General features: G+C 28.9%; 1 protein-coding gene across 1 annotated transcript; it reads left to right on the forward strand.

Annotated features, from left to right (window-relative positions):
- The first annotated feature begins 3 nt into the window (after positions 1-3).
- Positions 4-10,803, forward strand: LOC105150275 (protein snakeskin). The gene is made up of 4 exons (XM_011063235.2): positions 4-142; positions 4,983-5,037; positions 8,579-8,737; positions 9,535-10,803. The coding sequence occupies exons 2-4, from the start codon at positions 4,993-4,995 to the stop codon at positions 9,721-9,723; spliced, it is 393 nt and encodes a 130-aa protein (XP_011061537.1). The 5' UTR covers positions 4-142; positions 4,983-4,992; the 3' UTR covers positions 9,724-10,803.
- The last annotated feature ends 94 nt before the right edge of the window (positions 10,804-10,897 follow it).

A 10,897-nucleotide genomic window follows, 5' to 3' on the forward strand; every position in this document is an offset into this window, starting at 1 on the left:
GTCGGCGTGTTTCCGTCGATCGTAAAAATCGAGGCTAGCTGACGCGCCTGCACAATACGTGGTCGGTCTTCAGCATCAGTCGTCGTTGAACCCTCGTCTCGCGAGCATCTACGACCGTCCCGTGAATCGAAAGCGTGAACACGTAAGTACGTTGTACGACACCGAATACGCTCGATGCCGACGCGCGTGAATGAATGAACTTAGGAGTCTTCTTTTATGTTCTCGCAAATCGGGAATTTCACGGTAAAGCTACGCACCGCTTTAAGACGCACCCAACGCTTGCTCCAGGCTCTTTGTTGTACTGTTCTTTTGTGTGCTGGTTTGCGGGGCCGACTAGCCTTGACCGATTGGAGTGAGATATTAGAATAAGACGCCAAACGTTGTTCCGGTGTATACAAACGCAATAATATGCTACATTTTGTTGAAAAATAAAAATTCTCTATAATATTAAATATTTAATTTTTATTTCTGAAAATATTTTAAAAAATAATCATATTTATATATATAAAATTTATAATTAATGATAATTTACAATATATATATATATATATATATGATATACATAAATATATTTCCATTTATTATTAAAAGAGAGGTATAGTATTTTATTTAAAGAAAACGCCAATTCTTTTTAGCAAATAGTACGTCATATCAAATGTGAAGCTTTTATCTTTATCTTAAGTAATGTAGTTTGCGAAGAAAATAAGTCCGTGAACTTCGAATGTATCGCGCATTTGTATATACGCAATACTATAATGTAAGAATACCAGGTGTATATATAACATTCGCGTGGATGCGTAGTCATTTAAAGTAATGAAAACATTTGTGATTCATCAGAAACTGGCTTCAAATTTCATAAACCAATAATATAAAGGCATTGTTAGAAATTTGCCCCAAATTATATTTAACTACATTCAATTATGCGCAATTTTACACTTGTTCATGTGTCATATGCATAGTACGATATTTTTTAATCAATATTAGTCACAGAATATAAGAAAAGATACACAAACGTTATACAGAAATTTAAAATAATATTATATATTGTATGTCATCAAAATATAAATTTACAAATTTCGGAGTGCTTCATACTACATGTACAATTTTGTTTTTTAAAATAATATAATTATTATTATTCGTGACAAAATAATTATTAGCGATATTGATTAGAAATATAAAAGATATATATTTTTAATTGTTACGATAATACAAATATTAACACCCAATGATTTTAGAAAGAGACACTATTTTCATTATTTCTGTCAATATTTTTGTTAACTACAATTTATATCCTTGTTTTGAAAACGTAGCCTTGAAAAGGAAAGAATGAGTCAGAAAAAAATTACATAAACGGAGTCAAGGTAATGGTGAGCGTCGTGAAAGTGTCTTCCTTTTCAGTATAAAAAATGCGTACCTTTTTTGTGTTACATGACCGCGATTTGTCTTTTAACATTTAGTTTACTCTCGTTTTTTTTTAGTCTCGTTCGAAATCACAAATTATTATGAACAATAACGAGACCTTGTTATCCATATCAAATTTTTGACATAATTGTCGCAGAAGATAAACAACTTGTATTATCCATATTTATATTTCAAAACATCGTTATTCATAGACACTACTAAATGTTTTATTAATTGCTAAATCTTCTATACATTAATAATTTGCTATTGTTCTTACTGTTATAATTACTTTCAGGTTCATTTCTTTAATTCTTCTACTATGAATGAATTTTCATGACTACTATAAACTTCTTGAGTTTAATACAGTTTTTGTGATTAAAATTTTGATAGTTTAAAATAACATTTGATAAAAGTTTATTTTTTTAAAGGAGCGCTAATTAATAACATTTTGCAATCCATAAAGTAGACATAAAAAAATGTAAAAAGAGTTCTTAATTGTGAGGATAAATTTTCATCCAGAGTAATGTTAATGAAAAATATAAATAATATATAAAAAATCATTCCTATATATTTCTAAATTTTTTAAAATAAATGCTTCTTACAAGGAGAGGGCCAAGTAGTGCACACATGGATTTTGCATAACTTCAAATATGTTTTAGTACTATAATTTATAAGCAAGTACAGGGCACGATGTAAAATTCAAACATTCATGAGAAATTTGAATAAAAAGTTTTCTCGTCTTCTGTACCTATACTATAAATATAAATGGCAGTTTCTGCTCCATTGGTGAAATAAACCAAACAATCACAAATAAAGCAAGGTAATATAAATAAAATTTATTACTTGTTATGCTACGCTTGCTATTTGCCAACTTTGTTCACGTACTCGGTATAGAACGAAAAATTTTACGAATTTCTCACGAATAACTTAAATATTTATTACATCGTTCCATTTGCCTATGAAATAGTGAAGAGTAAAACAATAACTGAAACGTACATATTTAAAGTTATATGAAAAGAATGGTTTTATTGAAGTATATATTTAGCTAGATCAGATATAAATCTGAAAATAATGTTCTTGGACTATCAAAATAATTATGTGGGACGCTCAAGCTGGTTATTAAAATATAACAAATTTTGCTCATCGTGCTTGAATTTTTTACACAATTGTTTTCATAAACTTTTCAGATTTATTTACTTAAATTGTTAGATACTTCAGTAAAATCGTTTTTTTTTTCATAATACATAGATATCGGCACATATCTATTCTTTTGTATATATTTATTTCAGCTGAAGGAATTACAATTACTTTCTCTTAATATAATTGTCGAGAGAAAATGATTGAGAAAATAAATTCACTGAACGTTGCTATATCAATTTCACTTAACAATTCACAGATCTAAATCTAGAAAATTCATTACCTCGCTTGACTGACTAACAAACGCTTCTTACTCAATGACGATATAAGCATTCAGGACACACGTTGTGCTATTTTAGTTTTTTGCATTCTACCCATCTTGGGTATGTCACGGTCATCATCATACGTGCCGACCCGCTCAAGTCATCTAACAATCGAGAGATGACGTAAAGTTTGTATTAGTCCAATTAAGCACGTATAATATTTGCCTATGGCGATATACAAATATTACAAAGCAATATTTGCCGATATTAATTTGTTGTCACGTACATTATTGATTAAAGATTTTTAATCATTACAATTAAGTAATAATATAATTATATAATTTGATGTATAATTATGTCACGAGTATATTTATATTCTTATCTTCCTCTTCTGGGAAAAGTCCATGTCACTCTACATTGTGAGTGTAGATTGGATTAGAATTGTGACTTGCGAATTGTTGATTAATCAATTGAATTGATGAATCAGCGATTCATAAAGTTTGCAAATCCGAATATAATCCGCGTTCACGTACGTAGTATAACATGAGCTTTAAAGGAGTTTCAAACTAAAACGCGCGTGCGTTTGTTAATCCGTGAGTAATATTCTCGAGAGTTATCCGATGTATCTAAATATAACATGGAAGTGGATTGTTGTTAAGTTTCGGTGCGCGTGCCCCTCGATTTCGTATTACTTTCGATTCAACAGCTCTTTGTACATTCAACAAATCATATTAATTATTGATAAAATATTTTTATAGCACACTTCATATGTATACATATATATATATATATATATATATATATATATGTACGTACATTATGTACACATAGATACATAGTATATATATATATATAATATTTATTAATATTTATTAATATTTAATTCAATATTAAAGCACACATTAAAATTTTTATTGTGCAAGAAACAACGTCAAATTTTTCTATAAATAATTTCCTCCACGAGAAGGCAAGTAAAACACATAAAAATGCCAACATACGAGAACTACGGAAATGATCAAAGAGTTGAATTTAGACTCGCGGTCATTAAAATAGCAATAAATGTCACGATGATATATTAAGGTCACCATGGTCACGACATGTCATCGTAGACTATACGAGCACACAATTGGTTGTAACGCTGTGTGCGTTCCGGTTTTTGATAAACTATAAATGTAAGATTCTTGATATCGCTAATTACAAGAATTTTTATCTGAACACATAGTAAGTGCAAGAAGATATTCATACAGAGGAGAGTTTTATTTAAAAAAATCTTATTTATAAAAAAAATCTTATTTGTAGAAAATACATTAATTAGCAATTTTGTATAAATCTTCGTGATTTTGTACAAATATTTTTTTAATTCTTTGTATGTTCAACAATTCTTTGTATTACAAATAATACAATTTTTTATTTTAGCTTTTAAAGATAATACATTTTAATTTACACATTTTTTTAGATAAAATGATTTCGAGAAATATAGTTTATTATTTGTTAATAAATTGTTAATTAATATTCACTTTTTGAAAATGAAAAGTTTTTTTAAAAGATTTCTCCCGTATATAAATACTTTATAACTAATTATATAACAAATGGGATAAAATGAGATAAAGAAATCACTGATAATTCTGCAGCAAATATAAGAGAAAAAGGATTCGGTTCTGCGTTCTCCGTTTTATATGAAATAAACTGATTTATACTTCTCTTAATTTTTGTATTATGCTTGTATATACTTATATATGCAAAATGTAATTGTGTTTCGCGGAAGTTTAATAGTGTGCATTAGTCGCACGTGTTGTCAAACGGCGTATTACTATTTTACAATATGTAATTTATGTCTTTTTAAAAGAGGCACTTTAACACCATGTACTTCCGGTTTCGTTTATACGACTGTAGTATGATTATATCGATTATCGTGTCTCCATTTCTCTTTACCGTTCATTCATTACATTTTCATGCGACTTACATTCTTGTTGCGACTTACATTCGTGCTTATAGTCATTGTATTTGCATTTATATGGCGCATTTTCGATGCCCACCAATATACACGTAATCGTAACTCATCGTAATTTTATAAATCTAAATATAACGTTTTTTTCACAAGTGAAAGTACATTCTTTTTCTATTTTAATGAATAGCATGCATAATTAATTAATTTCTATATTATTTCTTTTCTATCTACAGATCAGACGAAATGACTACAATTACGAGGCTGTCGATCATAAAATTTCTTGAACTTGTAAGTATATTAATAAATATAAAGTAACGCACAAGATGTTATATTATTTGTTTTGTATATATTATATTATTTACTTTTAACAAAATTGGACTTTTAATAAATTGGATTTTAATAAAAATACACTTATCATTACAAAACTGAATTAATTACCACAGTTTAAAAAATTAAATGGCATCACATTTTGTGCGCTGTTTTTGTTTGAATATGTTATTACATATTTTTAATTATTTACGATACTAGATTGTTGGAGCAAAGTTTCATCAACTTTAACAGCATAGCATTATATTATCTTTGTGAAAAAGTATAAATATATATCAAAATAGACTTAAGGAACAAATTACAGCATAAATCCTTTTAATACTCATTTTAATATAGATTTTATACAGCATTGTAAATGAGAAAAATTATGATTATGATAAATCAGATTTTCTTATTCACAATCTCAATCGTATGTGTAATGTCACATTACAAAATATTAATTAACATAACTAGAAACGCACATAGGTTATACTTGTAACTATTAGTTAGCTCTAAAGAGCTCTTCTATTCTTAACATGTGAAATTACGTAGAAAACTGAATTCTCGAGAAAATGCGTGATTCAAGCTGCATAAAACTATATTATAGTGTTTCATGCATATATTTCCAGCCGCAAGAGAAACACTATCCTCGAGGTTGCTTCGTACTTCTTTAAGAACTCCACCATGCCCTCGAATGTATTTTTAACGTTACTGCGTAACGTTTCTTCCGATCGATTGATCCAATTTCTCAATCGAAATTTAAATTGTGCTTTCAAGAATCAAGAAAATTAACGTCCGCCTCGAAGTGGAGGCTTCATTGTTGATTACGTGACATTCCGCGCTGCATATCTTTCGCGATTCGTAAGACGGTAAGAATGGAGAATGACATAATCCGTTCTTGTTACCGCAAAGATTGTCCTCCCTCTTCTTATTACGGTTTGCTTCAAGTCATCCGGAAGTCGATTGATGCAAGAAGTTTCTATTAAGATTCTTTGAGTTCTACGTGCCATAAGAAGCCTACGCCTTTTGTGTAGTAAGTTCGTTTGTATTTGTAAGCGATGGAAAATTATAACTCGATACTACTATGAAAAGAACGATTTTGCTGAAGTATCTAAAAATTTAGCTAGATTTGAAAATAATTTTATTGTACTATCAAAATGAATATGTAAGACGTTTAAACTATTCGAATATAGTTGCTAAAGTATGAAAATTTTTTGCAGCATTGTAGCATTGCTTGAATTTTCTAATTATTTTGATGGTCAACAAGATTATTTTTTAATCTGTTTAAATTTTTATTTATATTTATTAATGTTTCAACAAAATAATTCTTTCTGTGTAAGTTTCGATTTCAATAATGCATTGAAATGATCGTTTATTTTTTCCCCACGTTAACTTAATATAATATTAAAAGTATAAAATAGCTGTCTTGCTAGAAAATTTATTTCGTTGAACACATGCATTTATTTAAATTTGTTTTCAAATTAACGTTACTTAAGGATGTATCCTGAGTCATTTTTACAAATGTATTAATATAAACTATATATAGATTAAAAATTATCATAATTACATAACATTATGTTTTTATTGTACAACACATTTTTGTAGTTTATTTATTATTATTGTTATAAACTAAAATTTAAATATAATAAACAAAACTTCAAATTTTTTAAATATTCAAAATAACTGCAAAGTTTCATCGCGATATACTGATAAAGATTTAAAACAAATAAATATTTTGTTTATTTACTGGACAACTAGTCTACACATCGCAATATAACTTTACATAACTAATCTTAATTATATAAAGTACTTACATTTAAAAAATTGAAATTTTTGTCACTTATTTTATAATACATTTTCATACACTTTTATTCGCGCGCGCGCGCGCGAGCACAGATTTAAAAAATATTACTATTTATTAAAATAATTTATGAATCATAAGTTATGATCATAAGTTATGATCCAGATAATAAACCATTACCAAAAAAATTTATTGTATTACTTTTAAATTCGATTTAAAATGAAGAATTTGTGATTTTTTTCATTATTTCGTTATCATTTTAAAATATCTCAGATACATCCTTAACATCATGCTTGCAATATCAGCAGACACGGGTAATATTTCGGCGCTAAGAGTACATGCAGCGATATCATGAGAGCGTGAGACCTGGTCGAGTCAGAAATGATAATGGAATCAACATCGAATCGACGCATGTATCTTTACATGACTACGCCTGATGGTTTCTAAATATAATTTTAACTTTTTTCTTTGTTTGATTTCTTGGTAAAATTTTAGCGATTATACAATGTTATTTCGCATTTATTTCTTAGCTAAATAATGTAAAATTTATATAATTTTATAAAATTATAAAATTTTTACTTGCCAATGAGCCATATATTTACATTAATTTATAAGCGAAAAGCATAGCATTTAAAATGAATTATTAAGTATTATTAGTACACACGCGACGTTACGTTGAATAAATACAAAAAAATAGCTATTTTTGTTTTGCATAAAATAAAAACATTATTATATAAATATATGAATTAAATTGACAAATATATGACTGAAATTGAATTAATAGTGATCGATATGTATAGATAAATTTATTGCGCTGCTTTCTTGACACATAAAATACATATTTATATTGCTAATGTATAGTGCGATATAATGGCACTCCTTAGTGATGAAGTTCTGGCTATAGTAAATGTAAATGTGATGTATGTATCACGTACTTATCGACACGTGGGTGACCAAGTCCGAGCGATTCTTTGAAATATACTGTATTCGGTGTTAGGCGAATATGTCATCGCATCGAAGGCCGACGTGTGCAATTTTAATGTTGACGCCATGGATGACTTAAAGATGAAAATTATATTGCGAAATAAAACGCCCAGAAATTTATGGCACATTTCTCGCTTACCTGTCTATCTTCAACTTTCATTACTTATCAATTTGTTAAAGAGAGATAATCAGTATTATTATTTAATTTTTTATACATTATTATTATATAATAAGTATTAAAAAATATTCTTTATATGGAAATAAACATCGATTCATTTTAATTAAAATAAAAAGTTCTAAATTTGTATAAATATTGTTTTTATAGATTATACATTCCATGAACTTTTGAAAATCTTTGATTCAATTTTGAGATCTGCCTTGAAAATATTTGTTGTATTCATACATAATGACATACTTTATGTAGATACTACTTTATGTAGATTCTTATACGTGCTTATAACTGTGTTAATGATCCGGCGGACTATATCAAACGATCACATTTATGACTTGTTGTCTAGAAATAAAAACTTGCCAACTGGGACATAATAATGGACAGAGTAGTGGGCAATATTTTATTTATGATGATATTGAAAGAGAATGTACCCTCTCTGGATCGACCCAGTTTCGTAGGTGATATCCGTACCTTCGCTTTGTAGCAAAAAAAACTGCTAGTTTCCGTATGAATGATAAAAGCAAGAGATAATTGAGAGTACAGCAAAATTTTATTTCTGATTACAGCTCTTGGTGTGCATCCTTATCGGATTGCACTACAACTCCTTCAATGGGGGAGATCAACCTACCGCGATGATAACCATGGGCACCTTTGGGGGCTACCTGATTATTCTGGTCGGCTTGTTTATCGGTAGCGTGATGGGAACGCCAGTGAATCGTCGCGTAGTATGTTTCAATAGATATTGTAGGATGAATTTTTCATCAGATAGAAATCGTAATATAAAATTATACAGAATGAAACGCAAAGTATGATAAGCCAATAACTTCAAAAATATGGAAGACATAAAAAAACGTTTTAATGAATTGATGTAAAGAAAATACACAGTTATTTTGAAAAAGTATCCATTTTGCTTATATATATATATATTTATGGCATGTCATACTTTACATAGGCTACTCTATGTATAAATGGAATTGTGGAAAATTTGAAACACCGCGAGATTCAAATGTAGATCTAAGAAAACTAATGAAATTAAAGAAGCTATGGCTGTGTTCCAAAATTGACTGCCAATACTGAAAATTTATTGTGCATATAATGTAAACTGTAGCATTTTCAATGCTGGCAGTAAATTTGGAACACACCCTATGTTTAAATTATTCCCTAATTGACACCAACAAAACGTAACAAACATAACATTGATGTTACTTTTAATTGACATTAGCTGGATCGTAACTTGATACATTATTTCTTAATTTATACGCGGGAAAAAATGTTATATATATGGATATATTTTATAAATAATTATATATAATATAATTGTATATAAAATATATCAATTTTAATTATATAGAATTTTAAATTATATAAACATTTTTCCTAGGTATGTATATGTATGTACCTACATAATAGATTACACAGTTAATATAGTAATGTGTATAAATTAAAATACATACGTTAATAGCTTTACGATTGACAGAATATCATATACAGATTTTTACAAATGCAATTTTTTATCTTTTAGGATCTTTTCTTCTCACTCATTGGATGTGCTTTGTTCATCGCTGCGGGCGCACTTAATATCGACTATTTCTCGAAGATATCATACAAGTCGACATTTCGCGATACCGGCTTGGCTAAAGGTTCTCTCAGTATTATTGAGGGTGCCGTTTTCCTTGTGGACGCGTTCCTCACTTTTCGGGGGGAGAACTGAGATTTGAGAGTCGCTTTTAAGTACAACGAGGGACTGCGCGGCCGATAATCGGTGTTAATCACATTCCGCGATCGGCGGAAATCTTTTCTAATCTATAAGGGATTGGATACTGCCAAAGAGTTTCCCGAAAGAAACTTTCTTTTCAGCGAGGTAGCCAAGTGTAGCCGAACGCGCATCATACGCGCGACGTCGCGAAGTTCCGCCGATTTCTCTTAATTATGCGAAGCACGAGTTACGAAGCTTCGCAAAATTCACTTGTGCCATTTGTCTTGCACTTCGCATGAAGTGTCCATTTCATCGGGATTAATCCACCTTTCTTTTACTTAACTTGTCAGGATTTTAGTATAAAATCTTCACAAATTTAATAAAGATAAAATATTCCCAAGACACTTTCTCTTACTAATAAAGAAAAATTTCTGGATTATTTAAATGGTCATGCTTTTGAATATAAATGCGACTTCGCGATGATATTTAACCGATGATAGTACAAACCGTGTCATGACTATGATACATTCTTGCATATTATACAGCCTTGGCTGTAAGTATAAAGCATCTTCAATTTGTTCTTTCAAAAAATGACGGTATGAAATGCCAATAAGGAAGACTAATGAAATATTAAAATTATTTAAAAAATAAATATTATTTTTTAATAAAAATATTTTTTAATTTATTTTTTGTAAAAAAATGTCAATTTTGGAGGGATGCTTTATATTTAATCGAGCCTATACATTATATACATTATATATTAATATTAATAAGCGGCAGTCCCTTTGTAGAAGCAAGGCCAGTTGGTATTATAATCATTAATAATGTATTCGTACTGATATCGCACTTGTAAGTTTAAGTCATGCTGTTTTGAGATTTGACAAGTAGCGATAATAAGAAAAATCAGGAACGATATCATCATGACATATTTTTATATACAAATTATACAACGTCATTCGATTGTATCTTGACGCTGAATAAATTAATTATGTCCGCCATCCTTTCATGAGTATTCGCAAAATATTTATCTTTTATTTGTACGTTTTTACACTAAGACTTCAACAATAAAGAAAAACTATGAATGAAAAGATTAAAGACGTTTTCGTACTATCGGCATATCTTCCTATAATGTTTTCTCTTTTTAATCGATATGTTGATTGGAAAATAAGAAAATATTTACAAGTGTTAT

Source organism: Acromyrmex echinatior, chromosome 10, assembly GCF_024713525.1.
Source record: "Acromyrmex echinatior isolate Ae372 chromosome 10, ASM2471352v2, whole genome shotgun sequence".
In the NCBI taxonomy this organism is placed as follows: domain Eukaryota; kingdom Metazoa; phylum Arthropoda; class Insecta; order Hymenoptera; family Formicidae; genus Acromyrmex; species Acromyrmex echinatior.